At 49.5% G+C, this 21696-nt stretch overlaps 1 protein-coding gene across 1 annotated transcript in view; it reads left to right on the forward strand.

Annotated features, from left to right (window-relative positions):
• SCRIB (scribble planar cell polarity protein) overlaps window positions 1–21696 on the forward strand; it is a 630584-nt gene that overhangs the window by 565166 nt on the left and 43722 nt on the right. Inside the window, 2 exon segments of the mRNA XM_030220397.1 lie at window positions 901–990; window positions 4244–4432. Of these exon segments, the coding sequence (XP_030076257.1) occupies window positions 901–990; window positions 4244–4432 (279 nt within the window).

Here is a 21696-nt window from a genome sequence, read left to right on the forward strand (position 1 = left end):
ATATCTCAAGGGCATTTATACACTGGAAGAGAGCCATTCTCAACTGAAGGGGGCCATATGATGAAGTTAAGAGGGAATAGGCTTAGGAGTAATCTAAGGAAGTACTATTTCATAGAAATAGTGGTGGAGGCATGGAATGGCCTCTCGGTGGAGGTTGTGGAGGCATGGGGTAAGCTTGTGGGATCGTTTAGGAAAAGGAAGAGTTAAGGGTTACAGAGGATGGGCAGACTGGATGGGTCATAGGGCCTTTATCTGCTGTCATGTTTCTATGTTTTCTATATCACTTAAAAAGAATGGGAGACCATCAGTAATAATAATTTAATCAGCAGCACTATTAAGCTGATTAAATGCCACTACATAAGTGAAAGACCACGCTATTGGTGCTTTTTGGCTCTAAAATACATCATTAGTTTTCCATTTTAATGTGCATGTCCTGTAACAGCTTTTCTCTGCTGTCCAAATCATACGTATAAGCAAAAAAATGTGCTCCCAACAGATCACTCTGAGTCAGTAAATTGAAAATGCCATTGTTAGGACTTAACTGAAGCAAAACTGAACAGCAGCTCAGTGCTGGCATGGATCCAGTGAGGTTTCCCATTTCAATAACCACATTACTGACCTGGAATGGCTCTATAAACCTGCTCTAATAATTTTTGAAGAAATTGCGTTGGTTTGCACTCTCTTCCTGGTGTCAACTGCCCTTCCTGTCTCTCCTTGGCAGTGACTGCTCTTCCTGTGTCCTGGAGGTACCGCCCCCCCCCCCCCCCCCCCTCCTTGCACTGTTTGCCCTTCCTTTCTAATAGTGCACTCCCTCGTTTTGCCTGACACCAACTGCCTCTCCTGAACTGTGGATTTAGAAGCTGTTGCCACTCTGACCGCTCATGTCTGTCTCTTTTTCAGGATTTCCCAAATTGATGGACAGGCAGGCTCCCAGAGAAACTCTCTGGAAGATGGATACAAGTCAGATCAGAGACCCAGCTCCATGTCAGGGTAAGTGCTCTATTGGGGTAGTCAACAAATGAACTGTGTGTAGCCTGGGCTTGTCCACTTAGATGTAGTTTAGTCGTGTAGAAGAGTTCTGCTTCTGGCTGCAGCTGTGTTTACTGCAGTGCCTCCTGTCAGCCAACATATCAGCCACTTGTAAATTTCTAGCTTCTATGTGAAATACCTCAGAAAAGCAATTAAAATAGCCTTTATTTCACTGTTCATCTTTAGCGCATTAGGAGGGAGGTGCTCCTCATTTAGACCTAGTAGCCTTTAATATCCCAGACACAGGGCAAGGAAGGATGTGCAGAGCCGGTAGTGGGAGGCGGGACTGGAGGTTGGGAGGCAGGGATAGCGCTGGGCAGACTTAACGGTCTGTGCCAGAGCCGGTGGTGGGAGGCGGGGATAGTGCTGGGCAGACTTATACGGTCTGTGCCCTGAAGAGCACAGGTACAAATCAAAGTAGGGTATACACAAAAGTAGCACACATGAGTTGTCTTGTTGGGCAGACTGGATGGACCGTGCAGGTCTTTTTCTGCTGTCATCTGCTATGTTACCTACTTCGTTATTCCTGGAGTTGCAGAGCTTTGTAAGAGACTGCCTTCCCCAGCCATTCAGTTTAAGAGGAAGGGGACACATTAGTCCAAAGTGGTGGGCTAGGCCCCCAAAGTCCCCCACCCAAAGGCTAAGCCACTGCCCTGCAGCAATGTAGAGGTGTGTGCTCAAGTTTCAAGTTTCTCTTTGATATGCCAATCCATACATGAACCATCTACCTGATGTCTACCATGGGGGCACATTGTGAGATACATATCACCAGATAAGAGACGGCATAGAGAGCCCCCAAGGTTTGCAGTGATCCTGATCTCCCTCCCCCTGCCAACACAGCTGGACCCCTCCCCCCCCCCCCCCCAACCACAGGTGTCTAGTACATTCCCCTGACTTTTATGTTAAACAAACATGTCCCTGGTGTTTAGTGCACCCCCCAGCCCCTCCTCCAGGGGGTCTCCTGTGTACCTTAAAACACACAGGAGTAATGATTACTCTCTCCTGCCTATGGTACCACCATAGTGAAAAATGTCAGCACCCAACCTTGTGCAGTATGCACTGGGCGGAGGATCAGTCTGAAGTGGAGGAGTAGCTAGTGGTTAGTGCAGCAGCCAGGATGCACCGTGTGGGACTGGGAGCCACAATTTTTCAAGATGGCGGTGCTTTCCAGCCATCGACGCTAGCACTCCTCACTCATGCTCAATTCATGAGCACAAACTGAACATGCATGGAGGAGTGCCAGCATCTGCAGCTGGAAAGCACACTGCTGACTTCCTCATACAAGGAGAAATTTGGGCCATGCAGCTCTCCAGCTGGTGGGGCTTCGGCAAAGGTAAAAGTTTTAACTGGGAGGGAGGGAGAGAAGAAAGGGTGGCTCACCCCCCAAAAATGAGCTGTTGGCTACACTCCTCCTGCAGGGTAGCTAATCTTTATCATATATTTTAGTTTGCTGTGTGCTGATGTCTATCATTGGAGCAAACTTCAGCACAGAAACCGTTTTTACCAACAGCAGCCATTAACGAGCAATAAACTGTTAATTGCATGTTGCAGTCTGCAGTAGCTGTTTGCATTTGGAGGACAGAGACAGAGGGCCAGATGCATCAACCAAAAGTAAAAAAAAATCTAAAACGTAGAAGTCCTTAACGAATTTGAAAAAAACGAAGAATGCACCAAAAAAACAAGTTGCACATGTTCGGTGCGGTATTGTAAAGTACAATGCATTAAACTGGTGTAATCCCCGTCGGTAATCGGCCCCTAAAGCATACGCAGAGCAGCCAAGCGTTATGCTGGCTGCTCTGCGCATGCCACAAATGTCAAAACAACAACAACAAAAAAAAACCCACCAATACATGTGTTTTGGGAGGGGGCAAAGGCGTCAGGAGTGTCCTGTATGGAAGACCTGCCCCCCCCCCCCCCCCCCCCGCCTGAGGTCACCCGCTTCCCCCTGCAGCATAGAAATCTAAACTTTAGCAGCCCCGGCCCCCCTCCCTTCCTCTTTTCCTTTCTTTCTCCCACAGCTCTGCCTCACACCATCCTCCGCCCCCGCCACCCTCCCTGAGGTCGTCGCTGCCGCTCCCTCCCTCCACCGGGCCCCCCTCCGCCTTACCGGGCCCGCACAGCGCCTCTCACCTCTGTGTGAAGGCACTGCACGGGCAAGAAGAACATCTGATCGCTGCCGAGTCTTCAGGACGTCTCTCCTTTCCTGACCTGTGCCTGCCCCCGTCTGACAGAAGTAACCTACGGCGGCGATCAGGTGTTCTTCTTGCCCAAGGAGCGCCTTCACACAGATGTGAAAGGCGCTCCTTGGGCCCGGTAAGGCGGAGGGGGGTAGCGGCGACGACCTCAGGGGGGGGGCAACGGGGCGGAGGATGGCGGGAGGTGGAGCTGTGGGAGAAAGAGAGGAAGGGAGGGGGGGGCCAGGGCTGCTAAAATTTGGATTTCTGTGCTGCAGGGGGAAGCGGGGAGCAGCGGTGACCTCGGGCGGGGAGGGGGGGCAAGGCCATCCATACAGGACGCTCCTGACGAGTGCCTTTTCCCCCTCCCGATCCTTAACTGTGGTAGCTGATCTTAAACAATTTCAAGAAAAAGAATCTTTATTTGTGAAAGATATAACATTAATACAACGTAAAATAGAGGATCTTTAAAATGCAAATAAATATTGCAATTTGAGGTTTGTGTATTTTCCTCATTCCTACCATTTCTGAATCCCTTGTAAGAAGAAGTACAATAACATTTGTGAGAGGGAAGAGGGAAAATGCAATCGGCTGGAAGCCGGACAGCCACAACGAGAGGTACAGACCTCTCGTTAGCTTTCCCGGAGTTTTCCTGCGTTAGGGCAAGCGGAAATCTTTAGTGCATCTCATTCCAATAGGGTTTGTAAACAATTTGCTCATCTGCATTCCGTTTTCGTTAGCTGCTGTTGTCTTCGGAAAAAGGCTTTTAATGCATGTCACGGTTTAAAACTTGTTTGTTAAAGGGTCATTAAAGTTTAGTGCATCTTGCCCAGAGTCCTCTCACTCCACTCGCTTACTGCACAGACCACCCCTCACTGATTCCTTACATCTGTTCTCATACCACAGAGACCCTTGCCCCTCACTGGTTTTCTGCATCGTGTTGTAAGAGAACAGAGACTGCCCTCTCCTCACTGATTCCTCAAATCACTCTTACCCCCCCCCCCCCCCACCCCCAGCTGATATTTTCCTACTCCTTACAGGCTAAGTCCAGTTTACTCCAGTACTGGGGACCATTCAGCACCTATCAGGACTGCCAAGGCAGAGCGGCGGTACCAGGACCGTGTAAGAATGCAGAGTCCAGAGCTCTTGACCACACAGGAGAAGGACTTGTCCCCTGCAGAGCGCCGCGCTCTGGAGGCAGAGAAGCGAGCTATGTGGAGGGCTGCCAGGTGATTATTTATTATTTATTTGTTGCATTTATACCCCGCTCTTTCCCGCTCGGTAGCAGGTTCAGTGCAGCTTACAAAAGTATGGGTTACAAAGTATCACAAAAAAATAACACAGTTGTAGGATAGTAGAGTTATGGTGTGGTTGTATACAGTAGGATAACAGGAAGAGATGTGGAGGGGGGGGATTGAGGTATAGGTAATATTAGTGGTGTAGATTAGGTTCGTAAATTAAGTCAGTCGTTTGGATAGGCTTGTTTGAAGAGGTAAGTTTTTTCAGTGAGCATGTCTATGAATTGTTCACTCTCATTGTTACTGTGTTAGTGGAGGATTAACAGAAATAATCACCATTATACCTTCACTAAGCCAGAGAGTTAGCTGTGCTGTCCGATGTGTCCCAGGAGACAGGCTACAGGAAGAGCTACCTGAAGTATATCATTAACATCTGTGTGAAATCTGACATGGTGGAGGAGAGCAGGAAAGCACTACTCTGTAACACCTATGCAGTATTTGAGGTCAAAGGAGAATAATAATACTTATCATTGTTATGGTGCTACTATATATACACAGCACTGGAAAGCTATGGTATCTAAATGGGTACATGAGGCAATGTGTGATAATATAACTTGCCTAAGGTCACAAGCAGAAGTAGGGATTGAACACGTCATTTCCTCTCCACTTGACATAAATATGCATGAATTTCCTAGCCTTGAATCCTTGACTCTCATGATACTGAAATAGTTGTTTACTGACTGAGTGACCATGGAACAGAAGAAGAATAATGCTGTCTGATTTCTAACAGTTTTCTTAAAGCCCATTCAGAACCTGTGCTTCCTGGATTGTTCTTTCTAGTGCTGGATGGATATGGATGACTTGTCGGGAAGCCCTAGAAAATTTAAAACGTTTGCATGTGGGATGGGTCAGTTTGTAGGCTTAGGAATATGATGATATTGTGTAATTATGTAAGATCATCAGAGACAGAGTAGCACAGTAAATGATGGCAGATAAAGGCCCACATGGCCCATCCAGTCTGCCCCAAGCAGGTTTGATAACAGGAGACGGCATTATGTTGTCACATGGTAGATGCCAGTCTCCACCCAAGGAGGTTTTAGTTCTCCCCAAGTTCTCCGAGGACAAGCAGGCTGCTTGTTCTCACGACTGGGTGACGTCCGCGGCAGCCCCCACCAACCGGAAGAAGCTTCGCGGGGCGGTCCGCACGCAGGGCACGCCCACCGCGCATGCGCGGCCGTCTTCCCGCCCGTGCGTGACCGTTCCCGCCAGTCTTTTCTTTTCCACGCCTGAGGAGAGTCGTGCCGTCGCCGCTCTCCTTTTTGCAGCCCCGGAAAGACCGTCGCGTTTACGCGATTTTTGTTACTTTTTGTTTATTCTGTTGCCGCGCGCTCCAGTTTTTCTTTTTCTTAAAAAAAAAAAAAGAGCACGCGCTCCTTTTTCCCTCGTTTCTAGCGAAGGCGTCGCGTTGCGGCCTTGTGGCCGCGCGATCGATTTATTTTTCGAGGTGTGATTTCCGCCACCATCGACGACTTTAACTTCGCAGACGCGATTTTTCCGTCGATGTCCTCGAAGGTCCCGAGTGGATTTAAGAAGTGTGGTCGGTGCGGCCGGCCGATCTCGCAGACCGACACCCACGCTTGGTGCCTCCAGTGCCTCGGGCCGGAGCACAATATCAAGTCGTGTTCTCTGTGTCTCGGTCTCCGGAAACGGACTCAGGTTGCGAGGCAAGTTCTGCGGGACCGTCTTTTTGGAACTTGCGCCGGCCCCTCGACGTCGACTTCGACGGCATCGGTATCGACGCCCGGTCCTTCGGTACCGGTATCGATGCCCGACAAATCGGCACCGATGGCATCGACCCCAGGAGAACAGGTCCCGTCGGCCCGCCGGTCTTCCGGTGAGGGTAGAGGTGAGAGACCGCGTGGGCAGTCGGCCCCGGTCACTCCTTCAGCCCGTGGCCCTCGGGACCGAACCCTGTCTGACCCGGTTCCTCGGGACCGAGGGGGATCGACCTCCTCCTCCTCCATACCACCCGGCACCGGTGACGGGCACCGTAAGAAGCACCGTCACCGGTCGCCCTCGACGCATCCGGCTCTCGGTACCGGAGAGGAGTCGACGCCGAAGCGTCCGCGTCAGGAGGAGAGGTCCCCCTCGGTAGTGGAGGTATCGACGCGTCAGGGTCCCAGCACTTCGGTGCAGTCTCCTGGACCCGAGCAGCTTCCGGCACCGATGCCTCTACCGGCCCCCACGTCTTTCCCGACAGCGGGCCTGGACGAGTGCCTCCGAGCCATCCTTCCGGGGATCCTGGAAGGGCTGATGCGCCAGGCTGTGCCGGCGCCGGGGGTGCTTGCGCCCTCGGCGCCGATGACTGTGGCGCCGGCGAGCTCTAGCCCGGTGCCGAGGCCGTCGACGCCACCGCCGCTTGCGGCGCCGGTCTCGACCGCCACGCAGGTGGAGTCCCCGTCGACGTCGATGGAGGGAGCTTCGTCCCCGCCGACGCGGGAGTCCACCGCTCGACGACACCGAGGCCTTGGTGCCTCGACGTCGAGCCGGGCCCGGTTCAGGACTCAGCTACATGAGCTCATGTCCGATACCGAGGAAGAGGCCTCGTGGGGGGAAGAGGAGGACCCCAGATATTTCTCCTCAGAGGAGTCTGCGGGTCTTCCCTCGGACCCCACGCCTTCACCAGAGAGGAAGCTCTCGCCCCCTGAGAGCCTCTCATTTGCCTCCTTTGTAAGGGACATGTCGATTTGCATTCCCTTCCCCGTGGTCTCTGTGGACGAGCCGAGGGCTGAGATGCTCGAGGTCCTCGACTATCCATCACCACCTAGAGAGTCCTCCACGGTGCCGCTGCACAATGTCCTCAAAGAGACACTGCTTCGGAACTGGATGAGACCATTATCTAATCCCACCATTCCCAAGAAAGCAGAGTCCCAGTACAGAATTCACTCGGACCCAGAGTTAATGCGGCCCCAATTGCCCCATGACTCGGCGGTCGTGGATTCTGCTCTCAAGAGGGCACGGAGTTCGAGGGATACCGCCTCGGCGCCCCCGGGGCGGGAGTCTCGCACTCTGGACTCGTTTGGGAGGTAGGCCTACCAATCCTCCATGCTCGTGACCCGCATCCAGTCATACCAGCTCTATACGAGCATCCACATGCGGAACAATGTGAAGCAACTGGCGGACCTGGTCGATAAGCTCCCGCCGGAGCAGTCCAGGTCTTATCAGGAGGTGGTCAGGCAGCTGAAGGCGTGTAGAAAGTTCCTGTCCAGGGGTATCTATGACACCTGTGACGTGGCATCTTGTGCTGCGGCCCAAGGTATAGTGATGCGCAGGCTCTCATGGCTGCGTGCCTCTGACCTGGACAACCGCACCCAGCAGAGACTGGCCGACGTCCCTTGCCGGGGGGATAACATTTTTGGTGAGAAGGTCGAGCAGCTGGTGGACCAACTGCATCAGCGGGAAACCGCCCTCGACAAGCTCTCCCACCGGGCGCCTTCAGCATCCGCCTCAGCAGGTGGTCATTTTTCCCGGGCCCGGCAGGCTGCACCCTATTCTTTTGCAAAGCGTAGGTTCACCCAGCCGGCCCGAAGGCCTCGTCAGGCACAGGGACAGCCCCAGCGCGCTCGTTCTCGTCAACAGCGTGCGCCTAAGCAGCCCCCTGCGCCTCCACAGCAAAAGCCGGGGACGGGCTTTTGACTGGATCCACGGGAACATAGCCGCCCTCAAAGTGTCCGTACCGGACGATCTGCCGGTCGGAGGGAGGTTAAAATTTTTTCACCAAAGGTGGCCTCTCATAACCTCCGATCAGTGGGTTCTCCAAATAGTGCGGTGCGGATACGCCCTGAATTTGGCCTCCCTGCCACCAAATTGTCCTCCGGGAGCTCAATCCTTCAGCTCCCATCACAAGCAGGTACTTGCAGAGGAACTCTCCGCCCTTCTCAGCGCCAATGCGGTCGAGCCCGTACCACCCGGGCAGGAAGGGCAGGGATTCTATTCCAGGTACTTCCTTGTGGAAAAGAAAACAGGGGGGATGCGTCCCATCCTAGACCTGAGAGGCCTGAACAAATTCCTGGTCAAAGAAAAGTTCAGGATGCTTTCCTTGGGCACCCTTCTGCCAATGATTCAGAAAAACGATTGGCTATGTTCCCTGGATTTAAAGGACGCATACACTCACATCCCGATACTGCCAGCTCACAGACAGTATCTCAGATTCCGCCTGGGCGCACGGCACTTTCAGTATTGTGTGCTGCCCTTTGGGCTCGCCTCTGCCCCACGAGTGTTCACAAAGTGCCTCGTGGTGGTAGCGGCCTACCTACGCAAGCTGGGAGTGCACGTGTTCCCATATCTCGACGATTGGCTGGTCAAGAGCACCTCAGAGGCAGGAGCCCTCCGGTCTATGCAGTGCACTATTCAACTTCTGGAGCTGCTGGGGTTTGTGATAAATTACCCAAAGTCCCATCTCCAGCCAACTCAGTCTCTGGAATTCATAGGAGCTCTGCTGAATACCCAGACGGCTCAGGCCTTCCTTCCCGAGGCGAGGGCCAACAATCTCCTGGCCCTGGCTTCGAAGACCAGAGCGTCTCAGCAGGTCACAGCTCGGCAGATGTTGAGACTTCTGGGTCATATGGCCTCCACAGTTCATGTGACTCCCATGGCTCGTCTTCACATGAGATCTGCTCAATGGACCCTAGCTTCCCAGTGGGTTCAAGCCACCGGGAATCTAGAAGATGTCATCCGCCTCTCCACCAGTTGCAGTACTTCACTGCTCTGGTGGACCATTCGGACCAATTTGACCCTGGGACGTCCATTCCAAATTCCACAGCCCACGAAAGTGCTGACGACGGATGCATCTCGCCTGGGGTGGGGAGCTCATGTCGATGGGCTTCACACCCAGGGTCTGTGGTCCCTCCAGGAAAAGGATCTGCAGATCAACCTCCTGGAGCTCCGAGCGATCTGGAACGCACTGAAGGCTTTCAGGGATCGGCTGTCCTGCCAAATTATCCAAATTCGGACAGACAATCAGGTTGCAATGTATTACACCAACAAGCAGGGGGGCACCGGATCTCGCCCCTTGTGTCAGGAAGCCGTGGGCATGTGGCGTTGGGCTTGCCAGTTCGGCATGCTCCTCCAAGCCACATACCTGGCAGGTGTAAACAACAGTCTGGCCGACAGACTGAGCAGAGTCATGCAACCGCACGAGTGGTCGCTCCATTCCAGAGTGGTACGCAAGATCTTCCGAGAGTGGGGCACCCCCTCGGTGGACCTTTTCGCCTCTCAGACCAACCACAAGCTGCCTCTGTTCTGTTCCAGACTACAGGCACACGGCAGACTGGCGTCGGATGCCTTTCTCCTCCATTGGGGGACCGGCCTCCTGTATGCGTATCCTCCCATACCTTTGGTGGGGAAGACCTTACTGAAGCTCAAGCAAGACCACGGCACCATGATCCTGATAGCGCCCTTTTGGCCCCGTCAGATCTGGTTCCCTCTTCTTCTGGAGTTGTCCTCAGAAGAACCGTGGAGATTGGAGTGTTTTCCGACTCTCATCTCGCAGAACGGCGGAGCGTTGCTGCACCCCAACCTTCAGTCCCTGGCTGTCACGGCCTGGATTCATGAGAGGCTTGCTGCTGTCAAAGCCCCCTATCAAGCCTCCCACAGTGTCATGGGATCTCAACGTCGTCCTCACCCAGCTGATGAAACCTCCTTTTGAGCCACTGAATACCTGCCATCTGAAGTACTTGACCTGGAAGGTCATTTTCTTGGTGGCAGTTACTTCAGCTCGTAGGGTTAGTGAGCTTCAAGCCCTGGTAGCTCATGCTCCATATACCAAATTTCATCACAACAGAGTAGTGCTCCGCACCCACCCAAAGTTCCTGCCGAAGGTGGTGTCGGAGTTCCATCTTAACCAGTCAATTGTCTTGCCAACATTCTTCCCCAGGCCGCATACCTGCCCTGCTGAACGTCAGTAGCACACATTGGACTGCAAGAGAGCATTGGCCTTCTACTTGGAGCGGACACAGCCCCACAGACAGTCCGCCCAATTGTTTGTTTCTTTTGACCCTAACAGGCTAGGGGTCGCTGTCGGGAAACGCACCATCTCCAATTGGCTAGCAGATTGCATTTCCTTCACTTATGCCCAGGCTGGGCTGGCTCTTGAGGGTCATGTCACGGCTCATAGTGTTAGAGCCATGTCAGCATCAGTGGCCCACTTGAAGTCAGCCACTATTGAAGAGATCTGCAAGGCTGCGACGTGGTCATCTGTCCACACATTCACATCACATTACTGCCTCCAGCAGGATACCCGACGCGACAGTCGGTTCGGGCAGTCGGTGCTGCAGAATCTGTTTGGGGTGTAAATCCAACTCCACCCTCCAGGACCCGAATTTATTCTGGTCAGGCTGCACTCTCAGTTAGATGTTCTTCGTAGGTCAATTTCTGTTATGCCCTCGCCGTTGCGAGGTTCAATTGACCTGGGTTCTTGTTTTGAGTGAGCCTGAGAGCTAGGGATACCCCAGTCGTGAGAACCAAGATGGCAGCGGATACAGTGAATGATACATACCTGTAGCAGGTGTTCTCCGAGGACAGCAGGCTGATTGTTCTCACCTACCCTCCCTCCTCCCCTTTGGAGTTGCGTTTTCATGTTGTTTCTTGCTTGTCATTCAACTGGCGGGAACGGTCACGCACGGGCGGGAAGACGGCCGCGCATGCGCGGTGGGCGTGCCCTGCGTGCGGACCGCCCCGCGAAGCTTCTTCCGGTTGGTGGGGGCTGCCGCGGACGTCACCCAGTCGTGAGAACAATCAGCCTGCTGTCCTCGGAGAACACCTGCTACAGGTATGTATCATTCACTGTATCCGCTGCCATCTTGGTATACCCAAAACAATAAAATTGATAGGGTGACAAGCTCTGCTTACTGGCTTCAGCCCACATAATGGGCCAGATGGACTCATTCTAATTCTAATGTTGTGTTACTACGTGGTGTTCAAAATATTCTGCTTCAAACAACTGCAGCTGGTTATAAATCACACTTATTTATTCTTACTTTTATTAAGAGGACCTCAAATCTTACCAGCTTGGCTGTTCTATTCAGAACTCATTTGCATGGTATTTTCTTACATGCGCTCAAGCTGTTTTCTGAAAGTATTTATTATCACTGGTCCTGTATTTACTATCAAAATCTTTCAGAGGTCAGTTTCTTACGTCACTGAAAAAAACTCCCGATCGGAGAAAAACCAGTGACTCCTGCCCTCTGAAAAACAGCTTCCCCTTGTACCAAGCAGAATATTTTCTGCAACTGATTCTGTCATTCATTTACAGTTGAATACGGTTAAATGCAGTGCTCAATCTTCACATTATCCAACCCAGCTTGGAAGGGGGTTGGGGTCCACTGGACCACTAGTGGTTTTTTTGGAGGGAGGGCAGGAGTGGGTGCAGGGGGACCTCCAGGGAATTGGGTAAGGGTCAGGTCTATGGTGATCTACTGTCAAATGCATTTGACAGCTCCGAGTCGCAGACAGCAACCAATGCACAAAGGGGGATCCATGCATCTCATTCGCAAGCAAGCCCCTTTGTGCATTGGTTGCTCTTTGTGACTTGGTAAGTTTCTAGAGGCAGCTGTATTTAACAGCTACCTTTGTGCATAGGCCCATCAGTCTTTAATAAAGTTTTGTACTTCTGATGCCTCCCAGTAGTTAGTGTTGTTCCTAGGGGAGAACAAATTGGGGTGACTGACCTCTGGAGAGGGTGCATGTTTCAGTTCTCTTCCGGGCATGGTGCATTCGCCCATTTCCCCATGTGTTTGTCAGCTACAGTCTGAGCCTCAGTCTTGTAAAACCCTGTGTGTTCAAACTGGCCCTATGGGAGAAGAGGCAAATTCAACTAATAAGTGGAGAAAAGGATTATATGTAGGAGTGGTTGTGCTGTACAAGCTGATTTGCACCCAGACCCTGCATCACTCGAAGGTCAGTTCTACCCTTAAAGTCACAGAATACTAAACTATTTAGTGTCTGCATAGATAGACATGGTTTAATGGGATCTAATCAATATGGGTTTAACTACGGCAAGTCCTGCCTCGCCAGTCTGCTACAGCTTTTTAAAGGAGTGAAGAAACATGGAGAAAGGTGAACCAAATGATACAGTGTGTCTGGATTTTCAGGAAGCTTTAGACAAAGTCTCTCATAAGAGATTTCTGAGAAAGTTAAAAAGCCATGGGAAAGGAGGCAATGTTGTAAATTGAGAACTGGTTAAAAGATAGAAAGCTGAGACTGAATGGACACTTTTCTCAGTAGAGGATGCTGAATAGTGAAGTGCCACAGGGATCTGTACTGGGACCCGGTACTTTTTGATGTGGATGAGTACAAAGTGATACACATAGGGAAGAATAACCTAATTATAACTACATGGGTACTAGGTTCCTTTTATCGTGCTGCACCATATACCTGGAATAGACTTCCTGAGCCTAAGTCAAACTCCATCTCTGGCCGTCTTCAAATCTAGGCTAAAAGCCCACCTTTTTGATGCTGCTTTTAACTCTTAACCTTATTCACTTGTTCAGTACCCATGTCTGTTTTATCATCCCCACCTTAGTAATTCCCTTATCCCTTGTTTGTCCTGATTAGATTGTAAGCTGTGACGAGCAGGAACTGTCTCTTCATGTTCAAGTGTATAGCGCTGCATACTTCTAGTAGTGCTATAGAGATTATAAATAGTAGTAAGTAGTAACTACACCTTGAGTATTATATGTAGTTCTGATGAGCACATTTCAAAGAAGTTATAGCAGAATTAGAAAAGGTTCCGAGAAAGGTGACCAAAATAATAAAGGGGGTGGAATAAAACCCCTATGAGGAAAGGCTAAAGAGGTTAGGGCTCTTTAGCTTGGAGAAGAGGAGTGTGGTAGCCGTGTTAGTCCACTCTTAAGGTTATCAATAGAAATCAAACAAAATAAAACATGGAAAAGAAAATAAGATACCTTTTTTATTGGACATAACTTAATACATTTCTTGATTAGCTTTCGAAGGTTGCCCTTCTTCTTCAGATCGGAAATAGGCAAATGTGCTAGCTAACAGTGTATATAAGTGAAAACATTCAAGCATTACTATGACGGTCTGACAGGGTGGGAGGGTGGGGGTGGGTAGGAGGTATGCATGGGAACATCAAAGCATATCATTGATATTCTAACAGGATGGGTGTGGATAGGTGAGGGGTGGGGTGATCAACAGAGACATACAGCTTTATGGTTTATAATGGGCTAGGAACCCCAGATCCTTGTTAAGTCCTTTCTGTTGGGTGTTAAAATATTCAATCATTCTGACTTCAAAGGTCTTACGTTCTTGTATGGTTTTAAAGTTACCTTTCAGGATTCTCACTGTGAAGTCACTGGTACAGTGTCCTGGTCCTGTAAAATGCTGACCAACAGGCGTGGGAGCCCTACTGGCACCAGTATTGTTCATGTGATGTCTATGTAAATAGAATCTTGTCTTAAGCATCTGGCCTGCTTCTCCAATATAGCATCCTTCGTTACATTTTTTACACTGAATGATATATACCACATTGGAAGATGAGCAAGTGAAAGATCCCTTTATGTTGAATATCTTTCCTTTGTGGATGACTGTGGGGTCCTGTGAAATATTTTGGCATAGTTTGCAACTGGATAAATTACAGGGAAGTGTGCCCTTCTGTTCCTTTTCAGTCTGTGATGGAAGTTTATTTCTGATTAGCTTGTGTTTTAAGTTGGGTGGCTGTCGGAAGGCCAGTACTGGTGGGGATGGGAATATCTCTTTCAGTAATTCATCCTCCTGGAGTATAGGTTGTAGATCTCTATGATTTTCCTCAGTTTTTCCAGCTCTGGATTGTATGTCACTACAAGGGGGATTCTGTCTGTGGATGTTTTTCTCCTTGTACTGTAGCAGATTCTCCCTGGGTGTTTTGAGGGAGGAGGCAATATTCTTGGAGATTATTTTGGGGTTGTAGCCTTTCTGTTTGAAGGATGCAGTCAGGCTTTTAAGGTGTCTGTCTCTGTCCCCTGGGTCAGAGCAGATACGGTGGTATCTTGTGGCTTGGCTGTAAGTGATGGATCTTTTTGTATGTGAAGGATGGAAGCTGGAGTTGTGGAGGTAGCTGCATCTGTCTGTGGGTTTCTTGTATATAGATGTTTGTATACAGCCATCACTGATTGAGACCATGGTGTCCAAAAAATTGACTTTTTCTGGGGAGTAGTCAATTTTGAATCTGATTGTAGGATGGTATGTATTGAAGGCAGAATAAAATTGTTTCAGAGTTTCTTCACCCTCCGTCCAAATCATAAAAATGTCATCGATGTACCGGTAGTATTTTAGAGGTTTGGTCTGGTGTGTATTCAGAAATGTCTCTTCCAGCTGACGAAGAAGGGCAACCTTCGAAAGCTAATCAAGAAATGTATTAAGTTATGTCCAATAAAAAAGGTATCATCTTATTTTCTTTTCCATGTTTTATTTTGTTTGATTTCTATTGATAGCTTGGAGAAAAGGTAGCTGAGGGGAGATAATTGTAGAAGTTATCGAGAGGAATGGGTAAACACACATTGGTTATTTACTCTTTAAAAAAGTTCAAAATTACTATTCTGCTGCAGACCAAAATTTGGCTTGTGCAGATTACAACATAAGATATCTAGCCATATCTAGAGATACACAAATAAAAGAAAATACACAAACGGACACTATGAATTGATTTAAATACCTGTTTAAGCATTGGATATTGGCAAGCTCAATTATCACTAGAGTGTAGCAGACATTTAGAGGAAAGCACTGTAACGAAAGTCACCATTGCACTTATTAGAAATTTATGAGGCACTTAAAGAGTTGAAATCGGATAGTTATACCGTGTGTTCTAAAAAGCATAATAGGGACGTGAAGAAATTGCTGTTATGAGTGGCAAATGGGTTATTGCAGGATGGGGCACTCCTTGCTTCAGACCAGCTCTGTTTGGCTCTTACCATCCGGTAGCTCTCTTAACTGTTGATGTCAAGTTATTGACAAAGGTACTGGCTAACAGGTTGGCCAGGTTTAGACCAGGTGGGGTTTACACTAGGGTGGCAGGCAACAGGCATTATAAAACAGACTCTTCAACTGGTGTGACATGCCTACCAGGGGAAAGAGAATGTTACTGGGGGTAGATGCAGAGAAGGCTTTCAAAAGGGTTAATTGGGATTTTCTCTGGGGGGTGTGCTTAGGGAGATGGGGTTGGGGGTAATTTTTTTAAAGAGGGTCCAATCTCTTTGTACAGCGTCGTAGGGTCGAGGTAAATGGGGGTTACTCATCAGAAATTTCCATTACCCAAGGAACTAGGCAGGGGTGTCCACTATTCCCAGTATTATTTGCTCTATCGGTTGAACCATTGGCAGTGACTCTACAGGGTAATGGGGACATTAGGGTGTGGACATAGGGAATGTCTCTATCAAAATCACATTGTTTGCAGATGATATCTTAATGCAAGCTTGTCCATCCTTTTCTGTTAGGGGCCATATTTTGTATTTTGTAACATTCAGAGTGCCAAAAGACACGTGCACACACTAGCACTCTTTTTGAGAATCTCACAAACTCGCACTCTTTTTGAGAATCACACACTCTCTGAGAACACCCAGTATCTCTCTCATGTACTCTCCCCCCTCCCCCCAACCTTCACCTCATATTTCTGTCTCTCTCTTTTATGTACCCCCCCAGCCTTCAGCCAGTCTCCCTCTCTTTTTCATATACCCCCAAGTCTTCACCCAGTCTCTCTCTTTCATGTACCTCCCAGCCTTCACCCTCTCTCTCTTTTTCATGTATCACCCAGTCTCTCTCTCTCTCTCTCTCTCTCTCTCTCTCTCTCTCTCTCTCTCTCTCTCTCTCTCTCTCTCTGTCAGTCATGTAACCCCCCTCCCAGCCTTCTCCCAGTCTCTGTCTTTCATGTACTCCTCCAGCCTTCATCCAGTCTCTTTCATGTACCCCTCCAGCCTTCACCCAGTCTCTCTTTCATGTACCCCTCCAGCCTTCACCCAGTCTCTCTTTCATGTACCCCTCCAGCCTTCACCCAGTCTCTCTTTCATGTACTCCTCCAGCCTTCATCCAGTCTCTTTCATGTACCCCTCCAGCCTTCACCCAGTCTCTCTTTCATGTACCCCTCCAGCCTTCACCCAGTCTCTTTCATGTACCCCTCCAGCCTTCACCCAGTCTCTTTCATGTACCCCTCCAGCCTTCACCCAGTCTCTCTTTCATGTACCCCTCCAGCCTTCACCCAGTCTCTCTTTCATGTACCCCTCCAGCCTTCACCCAGTCTCTCTTTCATGTACCCCTCCAGCCTTCATCCAGTCTCTCTTTCATGTACCCCTCCAGCCTTCATCCAGTCTCTCTCTTTTATGTACCCCCCAACTTTCACCCAGTCTCTCTTTTATGTACCCGCCAGCTTTCACCCAGCCTCTCTCTTACATGTACCCCCCAGCCAGGGCCGCCGAGAGACTGGGCCAGGCCCGGGACAAGGCCACCCCCAGCCCCCCCCCAGGTCGCCACCGTTCCCCCACCACCCGTCCCCCCTCCGCGCACCAGTGGGCCCCTGCATTGAAATCACAGTGCCTCTCACCTCCATGTGAAGGCACTGCAGGCAGCAGCAGATTGCCTCCCTCCTTCGGGCCTCCTTCCCTCTCTGTGTCCTGCCCTCATCTGATGTAACTTCCGTGAGGGCGGGACACAGAGAGGGAAGGAAGCCCGAAGGGAGGCGATCTGCTGCTGCCTGCAGCGCTTTCACACGGAGGTGTGAGGCGCTGTGATTTCAATGCAGGGGGCCCGGCCTGGTGGCAGGCGGTTGACGACGGACAGGGCCAGTCTTAGCAACTGCAGGGAGCTGTGCAGACCAGTTCTCAGAGCCCACCCACCCCTCCCCAGTATACCCAAAATGACAGAAACCAAATTAGCATACAGATTCTGCATGCAGCACAATACCAGAAAAACAGAACATTGCTATACATTGCAAAATAAGACAGCAGATGTAGATTCTCAAATTGGACATATTCCAAACACTATAATGAAAATAAAATGATTTTTTTCTACCTTTGTTGTCTTGTGACTGTATTTCAGATCATGTTGGTCCCAGTCTCTGATTCTGTTGCTCTCTATCTGCTCCCTTAACTCCACTTCCAGGGTTTCCTTTCCATTTATTTCTTTACTTTCTTCTTCATTTCTTACCCTACATCCATAGGTAAAAGCTGGGTCCTCCGCGGACTTGACTGGAAGAGGTAGGTATAGAGTGGATCCAGCTGTTGCCTATGTTCTCCAGCCATGTGCAGTTTTTCTCCTCTTTTCCCTTTCCCTCATCTCCATCAGGATGCATCTCCTTCTTCTCTCTTCCCTCTCCTCCATCCATGTCCAGCATTTATCCTCTCTCTCCTCCCCTCCATCCATGTTCATCTCATGTCCTCTCTTCCCTCCCCTGCATCCATATCCAGTATTTCAACTCTCCCCTCTCCTCCATCCATATCCAGAATTTCTCCTCTCCCCTCCATCCATGTGCATCTCCTTCCTGTCATCCCTCACTTCCATGTCCAGCATTTCTCCTACCCTCCTCTCCATCCATCGCAACTCTCCTCGCTCCCCTGCCCTCCCTACTCATCCCCAGTGATTCTCCTTTGCTCCCTGTCCTCCCTCCCTTCCCCTACATGTCCAGTGACTTGCCCCAACTTACCCCCCTTTTCACCCCCCTCCCCCGAGTTTCAGTTCCCAGCCTCAGCTATGCCCTCAGGTTTCCAGTACATAAGTGTCATAAATAAGTAAATAACCATACAGATAAAAACTCTTAAGTGTTGAGCACCTGATTCTCATAAATGATGTCTTTACCAGGAGAAAAAAAAATGTCTGAATAGAACACGTGCTAGGGAGTCCCTATAAACAGCCCCTCCAAATGACAAATTACTACCAAAAGTTATTCCGTTATTATACTTCCCCTGTGTACATTCCTTTGCTGCACAAGCCGGCACATTTGAAAATATAAGTGAGAATAAATAAAAATGCTACCTACAAATGAAGAAACCGAGGGCAGCCCTTCCTTCCTTCCAGGCCAGCCGCCCTGCATTTAAAAAGTTGCAGCGGCGGCGGCGAAAACGCAGGCTCGCCTCTTCTTTAAGCCCTTCCCCTTCTCTTTCAGCGTGCAGTGATGCAATTTTCGGTTTCCGCGAAGGCGGCACAGTGCACCCTGAAAGAGAAGGGGAAGGGCTTAAAGAAGAGGCGAGCCTGCGTTTTCGCCACCGCCGCTGCAACTTTTTAAATGCAGGGCGGCTGGAAAAAATGAAGCTGAGAGCGTTGCAAGGAAGCGTCGGAAGGGAGCGCCAGGAAGCGCCGCAGGGCCCCAGGAGGTGCGAGGTCCTGATGACGGAGGGCGGGGTGGGACTCCGGCGCCGGGCCCCCCTGGAGGACCGGGCCCGGGGAATTTTGTCCCCCCTGTCCCCCCCTCTCGGCGGCCCTGCCCCCAGCCTTCACCCAGTCTCTCCCTCTTTCATGTACTCTCCAGCCTTCACCCAGTTTTTCTCCGTCACGTACCCCCATCCTTCAGCCAATCTTTCTTTCTCTCTCGTTTTCTCTTTTATGTTCTCCCCATCCTTCACCCAGTCTCTCTCTTTTTTTTATGTACCCCCCCAGCCTTCACCCAGTCTCTTTCATGTACCACCCCAGCCTCTCTTTCATGTACCCCAAGCCTTCACCCAGTCTCTCTCTCTCTCTTTCATGTACTCTCCAGCCTTCACCCAGTCTCTCTCTCTTTCATGTACTCTCCAGCCTTCACCCAGTCTCTCTCTCTTTCATGTACTCTCCAGCCTTCACCCAGTCTCTCTCTCATGTACCCCCCCAGCCTTCACCCAGTCTCTCATGTACCCCCCAGCCTTCACCCAGTTTCTCTCCCTCTTTCATGTACCCATAGGAGCTGGTTCTATGGGTGCTTTGGGTGCTTGAGCACCCCCAATATTGAACAAACTCCTTGACTGTGTCTAGGGAAGGGTAATTTCCATTGGGATTAGCACCTGGTAAAGAGTGATTTTGTGCCTTCCAGCTGTCTGTATTTCAAGCATTTCTGTTTAATCACCACTGCTCTGTCTCCTCAATGGAACAGTTTGCTGCCCTGCTGGAAACACAGCAGTTAAAAAAAAAAAAGTTTTGCATGGCTCAGCTACAAATCCCCCCACTCCATCCCGGGAGCTCTCCTGCTTGTTCCTCCTCCTTGTGTTCCAGCAGCCAACGTCAGCGCGTTTCGCTTTTCTGGTGTCAGCTAAACTCGCTGTGATTGGCAGGCAGCAGGCATTTCTCATAGCAACTGTAGGAGTGATTTCCTGCCTCGTCTGTTTGCAGCACAACAGTTCCCCAATGCTGTATGCTGCTCGGCAGTTTTCAAGAAAAAAAAAAGTTTTGCATGGCTTTCATACACGCAGCTTCTGTGTGTGTATGAAAGCCGCTCTGAGCATGCGCAGATTAGCTGCGCTTAGTGATTGGCTGATCTGCGCATACTCAGCTGAACGATTGACTTCCCCCCAACGAAGGAAATCGCATTCAAATGAGCTAACAGCAAGCAACTTATTTGCATGCAATTTCCTTCGTGCATGCCTGGCTTTCTCAGAATCGGTTTGCAGCAACTAGGATCGCTAAGGTAAGAGCTTTCTGCCAAGTTTTTAGTGCATCTAGGGCTCAGGTACTTAAGCGAGTTTTACAGGGCTTGGAAAGGGAGGTATTTTAGATACTGGAGGTAGTTGTTGGCTAACAGACTAACAGTTTGGTTAAAATGGGCAAGGGGTTTGTTTTGTTGTTGTAAACAGTATGTTCTGATCTAAGGCTTTTGGATTATTCAATGAGTTATTAATGCTTAATTGAAACAACAAAAAAAGGCAAACTCCATTACTCAGGTAGAGCCAATAGAGGTCTGTACAGATCCTTATGGGAGCAGAACACTATGATCTTTCTTTTTAGTTCCTAACAAAAAAGGGTTTACTCAAAACATGGATTCTTCAGGCAAAAAGGGACAATGTCTCAACAATAACAGTTAAAAGTTTCTTCAAGGTTCTCTTTTTTTTTTTTTTTTTTAGTAGCCATATTGGGTCAGACCAATGGTCCATCTAGCCCATTATCCTGTTTCCAACAGTGGCCAAGCCAGGTCACAAATACTTGGCAGAAACCCAAATCGTGGCAACACTCCGTGCTGCCTTATCTGATGTGTACTTCCCCAGATGAGATTTCTGGTGCTGCATTTTTTTATTCTTGTAGATCTTCAAGGATTATCTTCTACTCCCCTTCTGTTCTTCTTGATCTTTCAGCACTGCTTCCTCTTTATTCTTGGAAGGAAGTGGTGGTGAGTTGGTTCCCTGTTCTGTTTTCCACCTAGTGTAAGTGCAGCAGCTTCATAGTTCTGTTACTCCTCCCCATTCCTTCTCTCTCCAGGTGTAATGGTGCAGTGGCCATTGAAACAAGAGCCAAAGACAAAGGAATTGAAACTGGGTTGGGGTTTTATTCCAACACAGTTTGACAATTCTAGAAAGAAACACCTCTTGCAGGAACTCACTTGTCAAGAGAGCCAGCCTCTTTCAGACGCTGTGGGAGTATTTGCAAGTCAAAGACCAGTACTCTAGGAGAGCCACTAGTGGTCTCTCCACTTCTGAGTAGCGCAGAATCTTAGGGGCTCTACAGAGGTCATCCAAAAGTGGTTTGGGTCTGGAAGGACTGGCTTCATGCTTTCTGACATGAGGACCACAGAGCTGGACCAACCACTGTTAGCCTTTTGTGAAAGAAAAAAATATTTCCTGCCCTTTGGGGGGTTTTGCCATCATTGCCCAGCTGTGGAGTCTCGTGTGACCAGTGAACTTGTTTGTCTTCAGAAGAAATAAAGTTGTTTGCCTGATACAGAAGGTCTCTGAATACAGCCGGTCACTGGTCACACAGAGCTGCCTCCTTTCCTTTTTAAAATTGCTCTTCTACTAGTCAGTTAATTAAACCTGAGGGGAGCTGTAGGTGAGGCCTTTACCCTTTCCAAAAAGCTCTGGAAGACTTCATTAAGCATTGAATATGATCGTGTGACCCATGTGTGGGAGTGGTGAAGGACTATCAGAGAACACCTGTTACAGGTAAGATTATTCATTATTCCCTGCTGGCTGTGTTTCTAACTTCGCCACTTTCTGGACCTGTCGCTGACCTTGTGTAGTGTGTGTGACTTACTTTACTTCTTGCATTTCTGTGCTGTGCCAGTCTAGGTTGCATTAGTCATTTAGTGATATTCTGTCTGT

Source organism: Microcaecilia unicolor, chromosome 1 (genome assembly GCF_901765095.1).
Source record: "Microcaecilia unicolor chromosome 1, aMicUni1.1, whole genome shotgun sequence".
Taxonomy (NCBI): domain Eukaryota; kingdom Metazoa; phylum Chordata; class Amphibia; order Gymnophiona; family Siphonopidae; genus Microcaecilia; species Microcaecilia unicolor.